General features: G+C 44.3%; 3 protein-coding genes across 5 annotated transcripts in view; all 3 read left to right on the top strand.

Annotated features, from left to right (window-relative positions):
* Positions 1 to 23664, top strand: part of LOC120048177 (protocadherin gamma-A11-like) — a 119636-nt gene that overhangs the window by 40392 nt on the left and 55580 nt on the right. The window contains exon 1 of one of the 3 annotated variants that reach the window (XM_038993935.1): positions 173 to 2572. The exons of 1 other annotated variant lie outside the window; for it this stretch is intronic. In XM_038993935.1, the coding sequence (XP_038849863.1) occupies positions 173 to 2572 (2400 nt within the window). Of the gene's footprint in view, positions 1 to 172; positions 2573 to 7017; positions 9400 to 23664 lie in introns of those variants that run through there. One more of the 3 variants, XM_038993936.1, reaches the window with a different exon arrangement.
* LOC120047894 (protocadherin beta-16-like) lies at positions 3314 to 5728 on the top strand. Its single transcript, XM_038993477.1, has one exon. It carries the CDS (start codon positions 3323 to 3325, stop codon positions 5726 to 5728), a length of 2406 nt encoding a protein of 801 aa, XP_038849405.1. The 5' UTR covers positions 3314 to 3322.
* Positions 9927 to 15446, top strand: LOC120047960 (putative protocadherin beta-18). Its single transcript, XM_038993593.1, has 2 exons — positions 9927 to 12357; positions 15319 to 15446. The coding sequence occupies exons 1-2, from the start codon at positions 9927 to 9929 to the stop codon at positions 15444 to 15446; spliced, it is 2559 nt and encodes an 852-aa protein (XP_038849521.1).

Consider the following 23664-nt stretch of genomic DNA (forward strand, 5'->3'; position numbering starts at 1 on the left):
GCGCTGTAGTCCGGGCTATAGAGAACACGGTGACACCGAGCTGCGATTCTTTTGTTACACAGTGGTGGACTTGGGGCACATTTTATTTTGATGTTTTCCACTGGAATCTAATGGAACATTACAGACTTCTTTACGGATTATAGCGTTTGTATTGTTTCATGGTGAAGGGAAAATGTCGGATAGAACAATGACACGGCAAGTACTGTTGTTTATCTCAGTCCTCTCTCTCAGTTCAGTGAACGGGCAGGTCAGTTACTCCATTCCAGAGGAAATGGCGAAAGGCTCTTTAGTCGGTAACATAGCGCAGGATTTGGGTTTAGATATCAAAAGACTGAAATCAGGTAAAGCTCGTATTTATACTGGAAACAGCGCAGAATACATCGAGCTGAATAAAGAAAGGGGAGTTCTCCTTATCAAAGAGAGAATAGACCGCGAAGCGCTCTGCGGACAGACGACGCCTTGTGCACTGCATTTCCAGCTTATTCTGGTGGATCCGATGGAATTTTACAGCATTATCGTTGAGGTAACCGATGTAAACGATAATGCTCCGGTTTTCAAAAAGAGAGAAATGAAATTCAGAATTAGCGAGTCGTCCGTTACTGGAGCGAAGTTCGCGTTAGAGAGGGCGATGGATCTTGATGTTGATTATAATGGCCTCCAAAGCTATTCACTGAATCCCACCGATAATTTCATATTGAAATTACAAAACCAACCTAATGGCGGAAAGACAGTAGAGATGGTTTTACAGAAACCTTTAGATCGAGAGAAACAGGAGCATATGTCCTTAGTATTAACCGCAATAGACGGAGGTGAGCCTCAGATGTCTGGAACCGTGCAGATTCATATTACTGTACTGGACGCCAATGACAATGGACCTGTTTTTACACAGGGTATCTACAAGGCTACGGTAAGAGAGAACTCGGCTAAAGGCACAGTTGTAGTATCAGTCAGTGCGTCAGATAATGATCAAGGTTCTTATGGTAAAGTAACATATTCTATTTCCAATTCCCTCGACGATGTGTCTGAATTGTTTGAAATGAATGGGGACAATGGTGAAGTTAGACTAATAGGAAATATTGATTATGAAAAGACACGGCAATATCAGATACATGTACAGGCCAGTGATGACGGAGGGCTCACCGAATCGTGTAAAATCATAGTCGAAGTCCTTGATACAAATGACAATATACCAGCCATTAATGTAATGTCGAAGTCTAGTGTCATATCGGAAGACATTAAACGTGGTACGGTTGTGACTATGATGAATATTCAAGACCCAGACTTCGGTGAAAACGGCAAAGTTCAGTGCTCAATAAACGAGAACATTCCCTTTGCGATGAAATCAACGTCGAATAATTTCTTTACTGTAGTAACAGACGGGGACTTGGACCGAGAGAGAGACTCTGAGTATAACATCAGTGTGACGTGCTCTGATGAGGGCGTGCCCTCGCTCTCCAGCAGCGTCACTCTCACCTTACAGATATCAGATGTGAATGACAACGCGCCTGTCTTTGAGAGGGGCTCATATGAGGCCTACATTATAGAAAACAACACACCGGGCCTCTCTATATTCACAGTGAAAGCCAGAGACGCTGACTGGAACCAGAATGCCCGTGTTTCTTACATACTGGAGGACTCCTCGGTTAACGGAGTGCCCGTCTCCTCATATGTGTCCGTTAGTGCTGATAGTGGAGTCATCCATGCAGTGCGCTCTTTTGACTACGAGCAGATCAAGGATTTCCAGTTCCGCGTAAAAGCGCAGGATGGAGGCTCCCCTCCTCTCAGTAGCAATGTGACTGTGAAAATAATGATCCAGGACCAGAACGACAACGCGCCTCAGGTTCTGTACCCAGTCCAGACTAGCAGCTCTCTGGTGGCTGAAATGGTGCCTCGTTCAGCAGATGTGGGCTATCTTGTCACTAAAGTGGTGGCTGTTGATGTGGACTCTGGACAGAATGCCTGGCTCTCGTATAGACTGTACAAAGTGACAGACAGAGCGCTGTTTGAAGTGGGATTACAGAATGGAGAAATAAGAACTATACGACAAGTCAATGATAAAGATGTTGTGAAACAAAGGCTCACTGTCGTAGTGGAGGACAACGGGCAGCCCTCTCGTTCAGCTACAGTCAATGTTAACGTGGCGGTGGCGGACAGTTTCCCTGAAGTGCTCTCGGAGTTCACTGACTTTACGCACGACAAGGAGTACAATGACAATCTGACTTTTTACTTAGTCTTGGCTTTGGCTGTAGTCTCATTTCTGTTCATCACATGTTTAGTGGTTATTATATCAGTGAAAATATACAGATGGAGACAGTCTCGCATCCTCTATCATTCCAACCTCCCGGTTATTCCGTATTATCCACCGCGTTACGCAGACACTTTGGGGACAGGAACTCTACAGCACGTGTACAATTACGAGGTGTGCAGGACGACTGACTCCAGAAAGAGTGACTGTCAGTTCGCCAGACCCTGTAGTCAGAACGTACTGATAATGGACCCCAGTTCTACAGGGACGATGCAGCGGATGCAGAACGAAAAGAACATCCTGGATGAACCAGACTCCCCAATAGAGGTCTGTTATATTTGAATAATACTTATTTTCCCTAAAACTGTATGTTTCATATAGGTCTATATGTAAGCTATCGGTGATTTCATCTGTTTGAAATCAAGTCTGTGTACCTGGGAAGTTTCCATGGTCATAAATGCTCTATATTCCACTGATATATGGCCAATTCAGCACCACGGCGTTGGACAGCGGTGCGTTGCAAATAATCTGTATTTCAATCACAGAGCCTGCAGTTTTCTAAAGTAGCAGTTTCTCTCAACGTGTATTATCTTTAGACCTTGTTTGTTCACATCTCATTGACATATTGGTTTTCATTTATCATCAATACATTGGCCTGTTTGTGTTGTTAGCATAGTTGTACTGTGTTTAATAGTTTGGAGACTCAAACTTTCCCAAGTGTGTTGGAATGTTTTTTTTTTTACGTATATCAGTAGTTCAGTGGGTTGAACTCAGAGGGACGCTGTTGGTTAGTGTGTTGCAGTTCCATAGCAAATGTGTAGCAGTAGCAGTACCTCCCCCATCATCTCGATATATTAGACAGAGACAGAGCCGCACACAGAGCGCACGGTCCGGGTTACAGAGAACATTAATACCGAGATACAGAGCTGCCATTCTCTTGTTCCAAAATTGTTTATTGCTGAGTCATTTTACTTTTGATGTTTTGAACTAGAAACGAATGCAATATTACTGACTTATTTACGGATTTCATAACCTGCTTGTTATTTCATCGTGCATGGGAAAATATCGGACAGAACAATGACACGGCAAGTACTGTTGTTTATCTCGGTCCTCTCTCTCAGTTCAGTGAACGGGCAGGTCAGTTACTCCATTCCAGAGGAAATGGCGAAAGGCTCTTTAGTCGGTAACATAGCGCAGGATTTGGGTTTAGATATTAAAAGACTGAAATCAGGTAAAGCTCGTATTTATACTGGAAACAGCGCAGAATACATCGAGCTGAATAAAGAAAGGGGAGTGCTCCTTATCAAAGAGAGAATAGACCGCGAAGCGCTCTGCGGACAGACGACGCCTTGTGCACTAGATTTCCAGATCATTCTAGAGAATCCGATGGAATTTTATAGCATCACAATTGAGGTAACCGATGTAAACGACAATGCTCCTGTTTTCATAAAGAGTGAAATGAAATTCAGAATTAGTGAGTCGGCCGTTACTGGTGCAAAATTTGCGTTAGAGAGGGCGATGGATCTGGATGTTGGTATTAATGGCCTCCAAAGCTATACACTAAAACCGACCGATAATTTCATCCTGAAACTACAAAACCAACCTGATGGTGGAAAGACAGTGGAAATGGTTTTACAGAAACCTTTAGATCGAGAGAAACAGGAGCATTTGTCTTTGATATTAACCGCAATAGACGGAGGTGAGCCACAGATGTCTGGAACCGTGCAGATTCATATTACTGTACTAGACGCCAATGACAATGCACCTGTTTTTACACAGGGTATCTACAAGGCTACCCTAAGAGAGAACTCACCAAAGGGCACAGTTTTAATTTCTGTCAGTGCGTCTGATTCTGATCAAGGTTCCAATAGTAAAATACGTTATTCGATTTCCAATTCACAGGATGGTAATCACGAATTGTTTGAAATAAATGAGGATAACGGTGGGGTGATATTAGTAGGAAATATTGATTATGAAAAGGCACGACAATATCAAATACATGTACAGGCCAGTGATGATGGAGGCCTCACCGATTCTTGTAAAATCATGGTCGACGTCGTTGATGAAAATGATAACAAACCAGCTATTAATGTGATGTCGAAGTCTAGTGTCATATCAGAGGACATTGAAGCTGGTACTGTTGTGACAATGATAAACATTCAAGATCCAGACTCCGGTGAAAATGGCATTGTCCAGTGCTCAATAAACGAAAACATTCCCTTTATAATGAAATCGACATCTGTTAATTTCTTTACTGTAGTAACTGACGGCGACTTGGACCGAGAGAGAGACTCTGAGTATAACATCAGTGTGACGTGCTCTGACGAGGGCGTGCCCTCGCTCTCCAGCAGCGTCACTCTCACCTTACAGATATCTGATGTGAATGACAACGCGCCTGTCTTTGAGAGGGGCTCATATGAGGCCTACATTATAGAAAACAACACACCGGGCCTCTCTATATTCACAGTGAAAGCCAGAGACGCTGACTGGAACCAGAATGCCCGTGTTTCTTACATACTGGAGGACTCCTCGGTTAACGGAGTGCCCGTCTCCTCATATGTGTCCGTTAGTGCTGATAGTGGAGTCATCCATGCACTGCGCTCTTTTGACTACGAGCAGATCAAGGATTTCCAGTTCCGCGTAAAAGCGCAGGATGGAGGCTCCCCTCCACTCAGTAGCAATGTGACTGTGAAAATAATGATCCAGGACCAGAACGACAACGCGCCTCAGGTTCTGTACCCAGTCCAGACTAGCAGCTCTCTGGTGGCTGAAATGGTGCCGCGGTTAGCAGATGTTGGCTATCTTGTTACTAAAGTGGTGGCTGTTGATGTGGACTCTGGACAGAATGCCTGGCTCTCGTATAAACTGCAGAAAGCAACAGACAGAGCGCTGTTTGAAGTGGGCTTACAGAATGGAGAAATAAGAACTATACGACAAGTCAATGATAAAGATGCTGTGAAACAAAGGCTTACTGTTGTAGTGGAGGACAACGGGCAGCCCTCTCGTTCAGCTACAGTCAATGTTAACGTGGCGGTGGCGGACAGCTTCCCTGAAGTGATCTCGGAGTTCACTGACTTTACGCACGACAAGGAGTACAATGACAACCTGACTTTTTACTTAGTCTTGGCTTTGGCTGTAGTCTCTTTTTTCTTTATTGTGTCCATCATAGCCATCCTGTCAGTGAAATGCTACAGATGGAGACGTGAGCGCATGTTTTACAAATCCAACGGGAATCTCCCAGTTATTCCGTATTACCCGCCCCTTTACGCAGACGTAGGTGGCACTGGGACACTGCGACACGTATATAATTACGAGGTATGTGGAACTACTGACTCCGGAAAGAGTGATTTGAAATACGTCAGACCTTACAGTCAGAGCATCATTAGTCTGGACGGAACACAGACTCTCCCCAACGCGCAGAGGGACACACTGATCAATGATAATGGGGATAACCAGGTGAGCATGAACAATCGGCTCTCATAACCTCAGAATATTAATGATGTCACTGTTTTTCGTTTCATAATCTTACACTTCAATGATTTCACAAGCAAATATTTTTATGGTTCGTTGCCCTGATTATTTTCCAAATATTGTGTAGTTGGCTTCACACTTGAACGTCTGAATTGTGATTCCTATGGATTGCTTTACTCCAATGATCTTATTGGCAGCTTTCCGTTATGATCATGCCTGTATTGCGAATTCAGTGATAGTGTATAATGGCCTAATTGTAACCAGCATATAGTTCACGCTCATCAGTTAATAATGTGTTGTGTATAAAAGCTCAAATACAATGGTGTAAAGTACTTAAGTAAAAATACTTTAAAGTATTACTTAAGTTGTTTTTGGGGCATCTGTACTTTACTTTACTATAAATATTTTTGACTACTTTTACTCCACTACATTCCTAAGGAAAATAATGTGCTTTTTACTCCATCCGGTATCTCTGACACCCAAAAGTACTCGTTACATTTTGAATGCTTAGCAGGACAGGAAAATGATCTAATTCACACACTTATCAAGAAAACAACCCTGGTCATCCCTACCGCCTCTGATCTGGCGGACTCACATGCTTCGTTTGTTAATTATTTCTGAGAGTTGAAGCGTAACCCTGGCTATCCATGGAAAAAATAATAACTAGAAAATGTTTCATTTTGCTTCGCTTAATATAAGAAATTTAAAAGGATTTATACTTTTACTTTGGATACTTAAGTAAATGTAAAACCTAATACTTTTAGACTTTTGCTCAAGTAGTATTTTACGGGGTGACTTTCACTTTCACTTGAGTCATTTTCTATTAAGGTATCTTCACTTCCACTCAAGTATGACAATTGGGTACTTTTTCCACCACTGCTTAAATATAAGGTAAATGGTCACTGTTATCATGCCTTTTTAATAGTGTATATGTATTGGGGTGTGGATATGCGTATATTACGCATGGTTGGAGAGCATATGTGTTTTGCATATTCTGTGTGTACTTTACACTCCTAAACTCAGAGGGACGCTGTTGGCCAGTGTGTTGCAGTTTTAGAGCATATTTGCAGCAGTACCTCCCCCATTATCTCGATATATTAGAGAGAGAAAGAGTCGCACGCAGAGCACCAAATCCAGGTTACAGAGAACATTAATCACGGATACCCCGAGCTGCGATTCTTTTGTTCCAAAGTGGTGGACTTGGGGCACATCTTCCTTGGATTTTTTATACCACGAAAGCTAATGGAATTTTACAGAATTACTTACGGATTATAACGTGTGCAATCTTTGAGAAAATATCGGACAAAACAATGACACGGCAAGTACTGTTGTTTATCTCGGTCCTCTCTCTCAGTTCAGTGCACGGGCAGGTCAGTTACTCCATTCCGGAGGAAATGGCCAAAGGCTCTTTAATCGGTAACATAGCGCAGGATTTGAGTTTAGATATAAAACGACTGAAATCAGGTAAAGCTCGTATTCATACTGGAGACAGCGCAGAATACATCGAGCTGAATAAAGAAAGGGGAGTGCTCCTTATCAAAGAGAGAATAGACCGTGAAGCTCTCTGCGGACAGACGACGCCTTGCGCACTGCATTCACAAATCATTCTGGAGAACCCCATGGAGTTGTTTCAAATAACTATAGAGATCACAGACATCAATGACAATGCTCCGAGCTTTAAAAAGAATGAGAAACGCTTTGAGATCAGTGAATCAGCTGTGATTGGATCTAAATTTGTGTTAGAGAAAGCCGGGGATGCAGACATGGGTTTAAATGGTCTCCAAAGCTACTCGCTGAAACCCACAGACAATTTCGCCTTGAAACTCGAAAATCAGGTCGACGGGAGTAAAAAAGTAGAAATGGTTTTACAGAAACCTTTAGATCGAGAGAAACAGGAACAGATATCTTTAGTCTTAACTGCTGTAGATGGAGGCGAGCCTCAGTTGTCTGGTACTGTGCAGATACACGTCACTGTGTTAGATGCAAACGACAATGCTCCGGTTTTTACGCAGCCGGTTTATAAGGCATCTATAACAGAGAATTCCCCCAAAGGAATCTATTTGACGACAGTTAGTGCATCTGATGCAGACAAGGGCTCAAATGGTGAAGTGTCTTATTCCATATCGAATAATATGGATAGTGTATCGGACATTTTTCATATACATGCAAATGGCGAGGTAATATTAGTCGGCAAGGTTGACTTTGAAAAAGCCAAACATTACCAAATAGATATCGAAGCAATAGACAATGGTGGTCTATCAGATTCCAGTAAGGTAATAGTTGATGTTATCGATATCAATGACAATGCTCCAGTAATCAGTGTACTTTCGAAATCTAGTTCAATACCAGAGGACTCAATTCAAAATACGGTTATAGCTATGTTCAACGTCCACGATCCTGACTCTGATAGTAACGGTCAGGTACACTGCGGTATAAATGAAAATATCCCATTTACTATTAAATCGACATCAAATGGTTTTTACAGCCTAGTAACTGACAGTGACTTGGACCGAGAGAGAGACTCTGAGTATAACATCAGTGTGACGTGCTCTGATGAGGGCGTGCCCTCGCTCTCCAGCAGCGTCACTCTCACCTTACACATATCAGATGTGAATGACAACGCGCCTGTCTTTGAGAGAAGCTCATATGAGGCCTACATTATAGAAAACAACACACCGGGCCTCTCTATATTCACAGTGAAAGCCAGAGACGCTGACTGGAACCAGAATGCCCGTGTTTCTTACATACTGGAGGACTCCTCGGTTAACGGAGTGCCCGTCTCCTCATATGTGTCCGTTAGTGCTGATAGCGGAGTCATCCATGCAGTGCGCTCTTTTGACTACGAGCAGATCAAGGATTTCCAGTTCCGCGTAAAAGCGCAGGATGGAGGCTCCCCTCCACTCAGTAGCAATGTGACTGTGAAAATAATGATCCAGGACCAGAACGACAACGCGCCTCAGGTTCTGTACCCAGTCCAGACGAGCAGCTCTCTGGTGGCTGAAATGGTGCCTCGTTCAGCAGATGTGGGCTATCTTGTCACTAAAGTGGTGGCTGTTGATGTGGACTCTGGACAGAATGCCTGGCTCTCGTATAAACTGCAGAAAGCGACAGACGACAGGGCGCTGTTTGAAGTGGGCTTACAGAATGGAGAAATAAGAACTATACGCCAAGTCAATGATAAAGATGCTGTGAAACAAAGGCTCATTGTTGTAGTGGAGGACAACGGGCAGCCCTCTCGTTCAGCTACAGTCAATGTTAACGTGGCGGTGGCGGACAGCTTCCCCGAAGTGCTCTCGGAGTTCACTGATTTTACGCACGACAAGGAGTACAATGACAATCTGACTTTTTACTTAGTCTTGGCTCTGGCTGTAGTCTCATTTCTCTTTATCGTATCCATCATAGCCATCATGTCAGTGAAATGCTACAGTTGGAGACGTGAGCGCATGTTTTACAAATCCAACGGGAATCTCCCAGTTATTCCGTATTACCCGCCTCTTTACGCAGACGTTGGAGGAACAGGCACTCTGAGACACGTGTATAATTACGAGGTGTGTGGAACAGCGGACTCCAGAAAGAGTGATATGAAATACGTCAGACCTTACAGTCAGAGCATAATTAGTCTGGACGGAACCCAGACACTCCCCAACGCGCAGAGGGACAAACTTATCAATGATGATAACCAGGTGAGAACATCATCAGCATATATTTTATTTTTCATGTGCGCTACGGTTTGAGTCATCAATGGCCTTTGATTTCAATCAAAGGTTTATTAAGCCTCCCTGTACCGATATCAAAAAAAATATATATCATTCAAAACTTCTGATGAAGGCAAGGGTTTTTGACGTTTGCAGGGGTTTGGACATTTCACATTTTATCATTTTAATTTCTGCCTTTTATATATAATCTCAAACATCGTTGACAATTTATGGCATCCTGATATTTCTTTGTGCAGATATTTCTGCAATATCTATTCAGCGCTCTAAGGGTCACTGTTGGTTAATGTGAGGATATATAAGGCTCAGGCATTAGTAGATCCTCCCTCTCCTATTTCAATCAAAAACATTGCAGCGGACTCCCCTTCTATATTATAGAACTAGCCTCTTTAAAGAGCGCACACAATCGTTGCGGACCTGTTGGTGACACAATATTCGTTATTGTGAAAACAACGTGTTTTTTTTATCGTATTGTTTTCAGCCTGAGGAGTGTGATAATGGACGTTCTTTGTTGTCATGGCGCAGGGAGAACCAGCTCGCGTACATGGACATGGCAGACATGGCTCGTGCTTTTTATCTGTCTCTATGGCGCAGGGGTAGCGCGCGCCCAAGTCCGTTATTCCATCCCAGAAGAGATGGCGAAGGGCTCGCTCGTGGGGAATATCATGCAGGATCTGGGTTTGGATGTTAAAAGGTTGAAATCTGGTCGAGCGCGGATCTTTACTGAGGACAGCAGCGAGTACATCGGTCTGAATGCGGATAAAGGGACGCTGGTGGTGAAAGAAAGGATAGATAGAGAGGAGCTGTGCGCCCAAGTGTCTCCCTGCTCTCTGCATTTCCAGATCATCGTTGAAAATCCGATGGAGCTTCATCGAATTGACGTGGAAATATTAGACATCAACGACAATGCTCCTGCTTTCGAGAGGAAGGAAATCAGATTCGAGATAAGTGAATCTGCTCCTCCCGGTGCTCGGTTCTCGTTAGATAGCGCTAAAGACCCCGACGTAGCCATAAATACTCTCCAAACATACCAACTGAATCCCACCGATCGTTTTAAATTGAATACCCTATCTCGTCCAGATGGAACAAAATATGTCGAAATGGTTCTTCAGATCGCACTTGATAGAGAAAAGCAGGAAGAGCATAAATTAATCTTAACTGCTTATGATGGCGGGACCCCCCAGAAATCTGGCTCAGTCAAAATCAACGTAATTGTCTTAGATGCAAACGACAATTCTCCAGTGTTCAGCAAGTCTGTATACAGGGTCACCTTACCAGAGAATGCATCAAAAGGCACCATTGTCTTGCGAGTCAGTGCAACTGATGCAGATCAAGGAGGAAATGGTGAGGTGACGTATTCGTTTTCTCGAAGTACTGGTAGTAGCGCATCAAGCTTGTTTAATATTGACACATTTTCAGGCGATATTACAGTTAATGGTATGCTTGACTATGAAAAAGTAAAACATTATGAGATAGATGTAGAGGCTACAGACAAAGGGGGTTTAACAGACACTAGTAAAGTGCTCATTGAAATGGCGGACGTAAACGACAATGCACCAGTGATTAGCATAATTTCCTTCTCCAACCCTATTCCCGAGGACTCTGCTCCGGAGACGGTCATAGCCATGCTCAATATCAAAGACTTAGACTCCGGTAAAAACGGTCAGGTGAAGTGTTCTATTAGTCCTGATTTACCATTCGGTATAAAGTCATCCTCTACTAATTTCTACAGTTTAGTTTCTGATCAGGCACTGGACCGTGAAACTGTGTCTGAATATAACATAACAATAACAGCCGCTGATGAAGGGTCTCCATCTTTTTCCACTAATAAGACAGTAACACTGAAAATATCAGATGTGAATGACAACGCCCCCCTGTTTCCACGACAGTCGTACACAGTTTACGTTGTTGAGAATAACTCACCTGGAATGTCAATATTTTCTGTCAAGGCCAGCGACAAAGACTCTGGCAACAACGCGCATATTTCGTATTTGCTCGATGATTATCAAGTAAATGGATTGCCGGCGTCTGCGTGCGTTTCAGTGAATGCAGAGAGCGGGGCGATTCTTGCTGTGCGTTCTTTCGATTATGAGCAAATGAAAGAGTTCCACATTCGCGTAAAAGCGCAGGATGGAGGCTCCCCTCCACTCAGTAGCAATGTGACTGTGAAAATAATGATCCAGGACCAGAATGACAACGCTCCTCAGGTTCTGTACCCAGTCCAGACTAGCAGCTCTCTGGTGGCTGAAATGGTGCCTCGTTCAGCAGATGTGGGCTATCTTGTTACTAAAGTGGTGGCTGTTGATGTGGACTCTGGACAGAATGCCTGGCTCTCGTACAAACTACAGAAAGCGACAGACAGGGCGCTGTTTGAAGTGGGTTTACAGAATGGAGAAATAAGAACTATACGCCAAGTCAATGATAAAGATGCTGTGAAACAAAGGCTCACTGTTGTAGTGGAGGACAACGGGCAGCCCTCTCGTTCAGCTACAGTCAATGTTAACGTGGCGGTGGCGGACAGTTTCCCTGAAGTGCTCTCGGAGTTCACTGACTTTACGCACGACAAGAAGTACAATGACAACCTGACTTTTTACTTAGTCTTGGCTCTGGCTGTAGTTTCATTTTTCTTTATTGTGTCCATCATAGCCATCCTGTCAGTGAAATGCTACAGATGGAGACGAGAGCGCATGTTTTACAAATCCAACGGGAATCTCCCAGTTATTCCGTATTACCCGCCCCTTTACGCAGACGTTGGAGGCACAGGTACTTTGAAGCACGTGTTCAATTACGAGGTGTGTGGAACCACCGACCCCGGTAAGAGTGATATGAAATATGCCACACCTTACAGTCAGAGCATCATTAGTCTGGACGGAACCCAGACACTCCCCCATGCGCAGAGGGACAAACTGATCAGTGACATTTCAGAAAGTCAGGTGAGCATTGTAACTTACCAGTGGAAAAAAACGAATATCATTGTAACGTGCTTATAAGAACAAGTGGTTAGCTAGGCCGTACATGTACCTACTAATTTTACACAGATTTGTGTGTGTCAACTTTGATAACAGAATCATGCCTGTACCAGGTATTAGGTAATCACATTCCTCTATACTCACCCTGGAATAATACCCTTTGTGATATAGACAGTGGTGGAAAAAAGTACTCAATTGTTATACTTAAGTAAAACTAAAGATACTTAAATAGAAAATGACTCAAGTAAAAGTGAAAGTCACCCAGTAAAATACTACTTGAGTAAAAGTCTTAAAGTATTTGGTTTAATACATACTTAAGTATCAAAAGTAAAAGTATAAATAATTTCAAATTCCTTATATTAAGCAAACCAGACGGCACCATTTTCTTGTTTTTTATTAATTTACGGATAGCCAGGGGCACACTCCAACACTCAGACATCATTGACAAATTAAGCATGTATGTTTAGGGAGTCCGACCAGATCAAAGGCAGTAAGAATGACCAGGGATGTTCTTTTGATAAGTGTGTGGATTTTACCATTTTCCTGTCCTGCTAAGCATTCAAAAGGTAACGAGTTCTTTTGGGTGTCAGGGAAAATGTATGGGGGAAAATGTACATAGTTTTCTTCAGGAATGTAGTGAAGTAAAAGTAAAAGTTGTCACAAATATAAATAGTACAGTAAAGTACAGATATCCCCAAAAGCTACTTAAGTAGCACTTTAAAGTATTTTTACATCGAATCCCTGAGCTGACAAGGTAAAAATCTGAACAAGGCAGTTAACCCACTGTTCCTAGGCCGTCATTGAAAATAAGAATTTGTTCTTAACTGACTTGCCAAGTTAAATAAAGGTTCAATAAAAACATATAGAGACATAGAGGGTTAGTGCTGGTGAAGGGGCCACACACAATAGACACATAACGAACTATACTGGGCTGGTGTTGTGGCTGGACTGGGTTGGGGCTGTGGAGAAGCATCACTGCAGAGGTTTTTTCGCTCTCTCACACACATTGCACTATATTTCACTGACCTAGTTTCCTCTCTCTCACACGCTGCTGTTATATTCCTGTCTTTGAACCGTGCAGAGGACGAGAGAGGGATGAAGGGCGGGAGAGGAGAACATATCGAGGAGTGGTAGGGAAGGAGAGAGGACAGGGATTTAGAGGTGGAAAACGTGATGAGAGAAGGATTTAGGATGGAGACAGGGAGAGGCAGTAGCAGGGAGCCAGAGAGAGGGAGAATGCGGGGGAGGGGAGGAGGAGACGTGTTGTAGTTTACCTCATCCGCCGTTCAGGCGCAGCAGCACCCGCGTTAGTGATGCACGGCAGCCATTTTGCGCCACAAGCTGCAGTGTTTGCAGGGGAAGAGGTTATGAGAAGAGCATAAGGTGGGAAGGGGTTGGCTAAACGACTATAAATAATTGAAAGGGTTGAGGTTATGCCTAATGAGGCAGATAGAAAATGATATATGGGGGAAAGATGGAAGAAGTGAGGGAAAGAAAGCTATATGAGAGCTCAGCAAAGGCAAGAGGAGGAGGAATGGATGAGGTTGAGCTCTGAAAGGATAGAGAGAACAGGAGAGGAGGAGGAATGAGGTTGAGCGCTGAAAGGAAAGAGAGAACAAGAGAGGAGGAGGAATGAGGTTGAGCGCTGAAAGGAAAGAGAGAACAAGAGAGGAGGAGGAATGAGGTTGAGCGCTGAAAGGAAAGAGAGAACAAGAGAGGAGGAGGAATGAGGTTGAGCGCTGAAAGGAAAGAGAGAACAAGAGAGGAGGAGGAATGAGGTTGAGCGCTGAAAGGAAAGAGAGAACAAGGGAGGAGGAGGGAGATGGAGAGAGAGAACGATAAGACGACATTGCTCTATTTCTGAATATGGTGCAGGTCACATGTTTGCATCACTGATGAGAGCTTTTTATTCATTTTCTTCTAACCCTCCTTCCCCCCTCTCACGGCAGACAGCGTCATAAAGGGCTTATAATATCCCCGTGGCCCGCATGCCTCCATATGTACTGGGTAACACACACACACAGGAGAGGAAATGCCCTCCATATGGCTCTCACATGCATCCCATAATACTAACCCCACACCCCAGGCCACCGCCACACACAGGAAGTCATCAGGACAACCAATAGGCTACCTCCTAAAATAGGTGACAGTAACCCTCATTTTCACAAGGTTGCGATGCTAGTACAGGTCAATGTGAGTAGGTACATTAGTAGGTTGTAATGATGTTGTTGTAGGGGTAGAGATGTTATGTAATGTTAGATGGTGGTGGTGTAGTTGACCCAGTTGCAGTGGGTAAATGTATATAGATAGGTGGTGTGGCAGAATCACTGGTGCATGACCGATAAAAGCACTGGCATATAGGCTGTCTGTCTGGTATAATTAAGCAATATGGCCAATATACCACGGCTAAGTGCTGTTCTTATGCACGATGCAACACGGAGTGCCTGGATACAGCCCTTAGCGGTGGTATATTGGCCATATACTACAAACTTCTGAGGTGCCTTATTGCTGTTATAAACTGGTTACCAACGTAATGAGAGCAGTAAAAATAAATATTTTGTCATACCTGTGGTATGCGGTCTGATATACCACAACTGTCAGCCAATCAGCATTCAGGGCTCAAACCACCCAGTTTATATGGTATAGGCTCAGGAAGTGTGTGTGTTCACTGTTTATGTGTAGAAGAGTAGCACATGGCTCTCATAAACATCTGGCACGACACAGGAATGCTTGAGGTTTTATTGAGGAAACCTCTGTCCCTCTGGAAACAGTCTATCATCATTATCACCCCACATCTGTGTCCACTTTATCCATTTTAACCACATTTTACCGCTAAACCCTGGTTCTCAGGCTCATTAGCGAGGAAGGCTTTACTATGGACCATAAATCCGGGAACTCACTGTGTCTCTGTGTGGGTCAGACCCCACCGACCCATACACCCCTACGTCCAGTCTGGTTCAGTTCAGTCCAGTATACATGTGGGAGACCTTTGGGTATGATTTCTTGCTTCTGGTTCAGATCCCCACTTTGGTGAACTCTGAACTGTAGAACAGTGGTTTTCCCTTTGAGGAAGGATTTAGCAAACCACTGCCTTGACAGCCATTTTGGATCCCACCCTGAGCCAAGGGCCTGTAGTTTCCTGACCTTGTGATCATCCACACTGCTATGGGAAGAAGCTGCTTCCCCACAGCCCCAAGCTGTTGCTCATACTGTACTTCCTTCCTCACCGGCCCAGCCGTCTGGTGTGCAGCTGTTTCTGCAGCAGTGCGTTGCTGTGTCTGATGATTAACGTTGGATGTTGGATTTTTGAGCAGTGTTTATGATTGGTGTGTATGGTGATCAGGATGCACTGAGCTGTGTGTGTGTGTGTGTTTCTTAACTAGTATTCTGGAAAGTGGGGTTGGAAGATCTAATCTGCTTCCCCAGCTTCGCCTGCCCCATTACCTGATCCTTGATTAGATATCAGGGATGCCTGGTAGATTTGTGATTGACCTCATCCTCTATCACACACACGCGCCTGCTCACACTCAAACATTCTCACTCACTTCACTGGAAATCTAGCTAAGGGGAGATAAAACAGCACTGCTGGTTTCTGATCAACTCTAGCCATAAGTCTGTGTTGTCACTTTGTGTGATCTGATGTAAGTAAGGAGAAGCGGGAACAGGGAGTGTACATTTTCGTTTTAGAGAGAGTGAATCCATCCGTTATCCATTCCTTACACCCTCTTTAACTTTTATGGAATCACTCAAACAGTATACTGTCATCTCAGTTCAGGTTTGGATGATGGAGGCCGTTGGAGGGAGGCAACTCTGCCTGTACTGTTCTGTACCCCTGAATCTTAACATCTTTTCACTCGGTCTATTTCAGTCATTACAGTAAACCCCCAGGCTCTTCTCCCTGGCCTGGTAGTAGAAGTGTCCTGTTTCCCTGCCGTGTCCTTGGATGTGTCCTACCGGCCCAGGCTGTGTCTCGATAGTCTGGAGCGGCTTCCTCTCATTTGTCTGTCTGCACTGACGTGAAAGAGAGGGTCAGGCGGAAGCAAATAGCTGAGATATGCTATACTGCTTTCACCTATCCTATGTTTTCAGGTCACTGAGGGGCAGGTAGCCTAGTGGTTAAGAGCGTTGGGCCAGTAACCGAAAGGTTGCTGGTTTGAATCCCCGAGCCGACAAGGCAAAATATCTGTTGATGTGCCCTTGAGCAAAGGCACTTAACCCGAATTGCTCTTTTAAGTCGCATCTGCTAAACGTAAGGAGAGGAAGCTACTTCAGACCTTTGCGGTGTACTCATAGAGATGGAATGACTGGTGGTCTATCATGCTAAATATTTCCTCTGTGTGCAGGCCTGAAGAGAAGCGAGGTAGTTTTGGCTCTGATGATGGGGCAGATGTCCTCTCGACACTAACGCCCGATGTCCACCATATGCGTTTTGTTTTTCAGGATGTCTAGCCCGCATTTTTTTGTACTTGATGCACATGTGCTTCCCTTTTCAGCTAGCTAAAAGCTAGCCAGTTGGAGTGTGTGTGTGTGTGTACTTCCGTTTGTGCCACCGCACGGTAAAGCAACGCACGAGTTGAACATTTTTAACGAATACAGTACACAGAACGCACCGCAGCCTAGTGCGGCATCCTCGATTTAACGGCGTGGACTACTCCCTAGAACGAATGACTTCCCCCGGGAACGCAAAGAGTTTGACGCATCTGGTACACATGAGACCTAAGGGCTCTATTCAGCGCGCAATGGCGGAAGTTCAGCGTTACAGCGTGAACTTCCGCGTTAGCGGAGACTGCCTTCGCGGTAAACGGCGCATATGTCGGCTCAATCAAGAAATGACCTTTCAAATTCTAGCACGCAATCAGTACCGCTTCAGCCTGGCCTATTGAGACATGTATATAGAGTTGGACACTTACATACATTAAGGACAGGCCTAAATACTTCATCCAAACACATATTATATTGTTCTAGGTCAGTGGTTCCCAAACTTTTTCAAACGTCCCCGTTCCATCATTGGGAAACATACATGGGGTGGAGAGAACACATTGCAGTTGAAAGCTCATTTGTGTGTTCATGTGATATCGGATTGACACAAACGTCACAACAAAATCAATGGGTTAAGAAACCTAGCTAAGACACGTTAGCGGACATGCGCTCGTTGACCTGGACATTCCCGACAAGTTCTAAAGAGCTCTCTAAGGTCCACAATGACGGATATAAGAAGGGGACTGCTGATGCATTCCCCAATTTCAAATCGCAACTTGTGTATTGTACTCTTACAACTTTCAAGACTAAATTGACTGCCCAAATGAGTTCCTTTCAAAAATAAAGTCGGGGGAGGGACTCCACACCCCTCCCTCCTATTGATATCTACACGCTGATTGTTTGTGTGTGGGTATATGGTCGTTACTTTTCCAGCAGTGAATGAAGCCTAGTGAGTTTGTACAGGCTGATCCTCTGGAAAGGATTACACCGGGGATTATACAGGGCGGTGGAACAGCGGGGCATAGTCAGACTTGTCTTATACGTCACACACACACACACACTCATACACACCGTCTGAGTTCCACACAATACACACTGCGACGCGACGCACACCTTTGCACAATAGCGGCACACACACACACAGCACACACACACACAAAAAACACACTGTGTGTGTGTAGCTGTGTATGACGCTGTTCTGATCTGTCAGGCTGGGTAGACTCACCGCTGACATTTTTCTGTGATCTGAAAACCAGGTCGAGTGATTCATTCAGTCAAACCCTGAGGCTGAGCCCTGACAACCACCAGCAGGAAGGAGGAGTTGCTGTGGGTTATGACCTATATGCTTATTGTGTATGTAATCAATATGACTATTATGGTGATCACAAGATGGTCATTGATGCCAGTATTAACAGTGGCCGTGTCAATGATGCCAGTATTGTCATGATCATCAGTGATGATGTCTATGGAGAAAGGTCACAACAATAGTGATGATTTTGATTCAACATGTACACGGAATATACAAACATTAGGAACACCTTCCTAATGAGTTGGCCCTCAGAACGGCCTCAATTCTTCGGGGCGCGGACTCTACAAAGTGTTGAAAGCGTGCCACAGGGATGCTGGCCCATGTTGACTCCAATGCTTCCTATAGTTGTGTCAAGTTGGCTGGTTGTCCTTTGGGTGGTGGACCATTCTTGATACACATAGGAAACTGCTGAGTGTGAAAAACCCAGCGGTGTTGCAGTTCTTGACACAAACCGGTGCACCTGGCATCTACTACCATACCCCATTCAAAGGCACTTCAATATTTTGTCTTGCCCATTCACCCTCTGAATTGTACACATACACAATCCATGTCTCAGTTGTCTCAAGGCTTAAAAATCATTATTTATCCTGTCTCCTCCTCTTCATCTACACTGATTGAAGTGGATGGTACAAGTGACATCAATAAGGAATCATAGCTTTCACCTGGATTCATCTGGTCAGTCTATGTCATGGAAAGAGGGGGTGTTCTTAATGTACTCAGTGTATGTTTGTAGCAAAGGAATGTTTGTTGGCGAACTGTATCCTTTATAAGGCATTGTGGATTTGTGTGTCCTCTTCTCTCCTCTTTCTTTCTGTTCTCGTTTTTTCTCTGCTTCCCTCCCCTCCCCCTCTCCAGCTGCACCATTCTGCTGCAGTGGGTGAGAGAGCGATGGAGGAGAGAGCGAATGAGCTCTCCTCTGTTCTGTGTATAAACCCATGATGCGTTCAGGCGTCCAAAGTCGCATCTGTGTTCCACTGCGTTGTTTTAATCAGAAGAAGATGCTCTTTCTTCTCATGAAGAGGACTCTTTATGTAACTAGTCAATATGGTAACACCGCTTTCCACAAGCCTGTACATTCTTCTGTTAGACATGCCACTAGCTTCCTCGGTATCGTTGTGAGTGATAAGTTATTATAAGAAAGGACAGGAAGGTTCCTGAGTAATCTGTTCATTTTCTCTTCCTCCCTCCATGCTGTTTTTCTTAGAGCTCCTTTTTTTCATGGCTCTCTGGAAGAGAGGTGGGATGTGTTGCCGTAGCAACAAGCTGACTCACTGTCAGGACCGTACCATTGTGGTTTGGTCCACAGGGGGGCAGCAGCAGATGCAGGGTCTGGTGTCTGATAGGATACAGGCAGCTGTTGGTTTAAAGGGGGCAGACACACCCCTGTTTAGGACACAGAGGTGCAGTGTCCTCGGGCTCTGGCCTGGATTGGTAGGGGAGGGGGGAGAGAGAGGGTGTATGACAGGGTGGGGTGGGGGTAGGTTGAAGGATCTACCTCTCTGTTTCTGTAAAATGGATGCTGCCATGGCCTGATTGCCTCTCACTGTTTCACCTCCCCGTTGCTCTGACTGGGACTGTGAAAACACTGTCTAAAATAAGCCCACAAGGCACTGTGGAGGTTGTGCTGTTTTATTATAGGGTGTACAGTTATTTCTTATTGACTGATACATGTCTATTCTTGTGTGTGTGGCTGTGCACAAGAACTCACATGCACACATTGTGTATCTAACATAGTGGTTATCTGTGCTATGATAATGATCACATTCATATAACTCCTATTCATATATTCATATTCACTGTAACATTCCAGCTATAGGGTGTGTTGACCATCTTTCGCTGAAGCTTCATTCTGCCTGGTCTGGAACACTGGAAAAAAAACACACACACACACACACACACACACACACACACACACACACACACACACACACACACACACACACACACACACACACACACACACACACACACACACACACACACACACACACACACAGTGAAAGCATCTCCTTAATTAAGCATACAGCATCCCTGGGCATCGCCTAGAGTGCCTCTGCTGTTGCTGTGTAGGAGCTGTTCTTCTGCAGCATGGCAGTGTGCTGTGCTGCAGTGTAGTGATGCTATCCTGCCGCTCTGGGAGAGAACACACCCCCCCTATGGACTCACTGCGCCTGAAATGGCAACCTATTCTCTATATAGTGTATTACTTTCAACCAGCTACCCATAGGGCTTTGGTAAAAAGTAGTGCACTATATAGGGAAGAGGGTACCATTTGGGGGACACGCTTAGTCTCCTTCAAAATGGTGCTATCATGATCCTGGCTGGGACATGCAGATGAGATACTGCACTGCTCATGCTCCTGTTACAGAGGGACTGGGCCAATTGTCGTATTTCTCTTTTATTAAGTATTCTTCTCCCTCTCTCTCTCTCCTCCCCTCCCTCTCTTTCTCTGCTCCTCTATCCCTATGTGTCATGCCCTATGCTCTCTACTTCCCTTTCTCTCCACAAATAAACAAGCACATCTCACAAAATGCAACAGCGGACACAAGCTAAGACACACCGTGATATCGGAACTTGACTGAATATCTATTTTGTTGTTTGTGTTGCTTTTACGTTCGCCCACCTTTCTGTGCCACACACGCAAACAGACACCTAAACGAGACACACCTATAACACATAACGAGCTACTGGCGACAGCATTCTGGGACATCATCATTAGGGCACATATCACAGGTATCGCAATGCAAATCAACACAGTCACCACCTCTGGAACCAGTCAAGGCTACATTACCAATGTAAGGTGAACGGTGAGTATCAGGGATGTCTCTGTCCCAAGACTCTCTTTTTATCTGCTGATCATCCCTCTAACCCGTGTCTCTTTTGTCTCTCTGTTCTTCTCTTCCATGTCTTCCCTTCGCTGCTGTTGCTGACGTGTTTTCCTGTCGTCCTCCGTCTCTCCAAATAAGGTAAGAAATACTTTCAGTAATAATGACTCCACCATCACAAGACAATAGACAGTAAACACATCCATGACCTTACTGATTCCGACTGGAAGTAAGAGAACCAAAAAGACCGCCGCTGTGATCCGTAGACACAAGCGCTCAGCACTGAGTGACTGAGTGTTATTCCACTCACATGTTGGGTGATACATCTCACTTAACCCTCCTGTTCGTTTCATCTTAATTCATTCTGTGTTCCCGGTCCAAAATGACCGCCCCCGTTATAGCTGATTATAAATCCATAATAATGCATATATTATCACCTAATGTTGTGTTAGATCTTTTTATCAACTTAAGTTCTTGTCAACATGACACGTTTTGAACTTCTATTTGCTATTTATGGCCTGTAGGCCTCATTGACCTGAGCTCATACAACTCGTTTTTTTGTTTAAAAAAAGCATAATGTATGGATTATTTTGACTGTAACAAATACTCAGATAAAGCATATTGTGCTATTTATCACAGACTACTTTGTGTCAAAGTTTAACAAGGACTCTCTCCTCCTCATCCAGTGTCATGATCAAAGATATGATCAAGAGCCTCACATACAGTGTATCGTTTGGTCATTGTGCTGCCACAGAAGAAATTGTGAGCAAGGCCTCAAAAAAGCTTTATATACCAGAACTGTGAGAAAAGTTGAAACAATGTTGCGATTGTTTGTGAGACTGCCAACAAGTGTGGTTCCCGTGGGGGAAAGATTCTATTGGGGAAAGGTTCCCGTGGGGGTGTGAGGTGTGTGTGTGTGTGTGTGTGTGTGTGTGTGTGTGTGTGTGTGTGTGTGTGTGTGTGTGTGTGTGTGTGTGTGTGTGTGTGTGTGTGTGTGTGTGTGTGTGTGTGTGTGTGTGTGTGTGTGTGTGTGTGTTCAAACACACATATGTGGGGGTCTGGGAGAGGAGGTGTGTCCATCTGATGAATGGGCATGTGCCTGAACTCAATTTTCTACACTAATTGTAGTCTCACCCATTCATTTCTAATGACCAGTCAAATGACCGGGAACACCACAGGTGTACAAAAGTTAAATAAAACACCCAAAATGTAATGAAAATCATCAAAATGTATTTTGTGTTTTCAGATGCTCTGTGTGGACAAAGTCATGGAACCTTATGCCAATCAGATTAAATGAACTACATTTTTCAGAGAGAACTTGTAAATCGGTCCAATTCGACCAGAACACAGCAGGAAGGTTAACATAATATGCATATGGACATAATAAACCATTTATTTGACGTCACACACACAGTCAAGAAGCAGAATATAAGGCTGGAGCTCTTAATGAATCTGGGTAACATTTTGTTTGTGGATGAGGTTTGATATGTGGGCCGATTCATCTGGTAGAGTTGAGTTGTAATATAGATTGGGAAAATGTACATGACAGTAACTTAAATCTCTGTAATAAATAAAACGACTCACCTTAGAGAGAGAGAGAGAGAGAGAGAGAGAGCTAGAGAGAGAGAGAGAGCGAGAGAGAGAGAGAGCGAGAGCTAGCTGTGAGTTATTGTGTAGCAGCCACCACGCGGTCGCCGCTCATTCCACCAGTATGCAGCAGCACGTGCTGGCCGCCTGTGTGGCGCTGTCCACCCGCGTGGTTCTGAAACACGCTCTAGAGCTCAGTGGCAGCGTGCTCCCCCCTCCCTCTCTACATCTACATCCGTCGCCTTGACGAGCACGGATTAACCAATAGCAAAGCTGATGCATTATTGTTTTCATATGATGATACATTCGTTGTAGTATTGTGATATGATGTAGGTTACAGCTTGTGATTGTGTATAATGGTTAATGGTATCGAGTTTATTTATTTATGTAATCACTATTCAGCTCTCAGGTAATTAGTTCATGTCATGGAAATATTACAGTGGAGTGAGTGAATTCCAGGGTCCCAGGGTCTAACATGATTTACCAGTTCCTGGGTTCCAGGGTCTGTGTGAGAGTGAGAGAGAGAGTGAGAGTGAGAGAAGAGCATGTCATCAGAGCAACCCTTTTCCTTTGCTCTCCAGACCTCCATACGGGTATTTTTTTAAGCCGGCTGTGCGATGTATTATTATTCTGAGCCACGTGGGTTGCTTTGACGACATACTCCTGCTGCGCTTGCTTTCTTTTACCACAGGACGGCAACGGAGAGCCTTTGTCACCCACACAGATATCAGGAAGCATTGAAACGGTGGGAATGCATATAGAATACTTCGAGAACAATGTTCTGTTGCGTGTGTGTCCTTACAGTCCCCGCGGTTCCATGAGGTGTTGCTTAATCCCTTTTTAAAAGGTAATTTTGCTGTTTGCTTGAGGAATCGGAGATGGAAGGGAGTTCCATGTGATCATGGCTCTGTATAAATCTGTGCGTTGCCGTGAATTCGTTTTGGACTTGGGGACTCTGACGAGACCCCTGGTGGCATGTATTGTGGAGTATAGATGGGTGTCTGAAAGGCTACTAATACTAAGTGATATGAATAGTATAGTAGCAGTACTAATAGTATTACACATT

This window comes from Salvelinus namaycush, chromosome 5 (genome assembly GCF_016432855.1).
Source record: "Salvelinus namaycush isolate Seneca chromosome 5, SaNama_1.0, whole genome shotgun sequence".
Classification (NCBI taxonomy): Eukaryota; Metazoa; Chordata; class Actinopteri; order Salmoniformes; family Salmonidae; genus Salvelinus; species Salvelinus namaycush.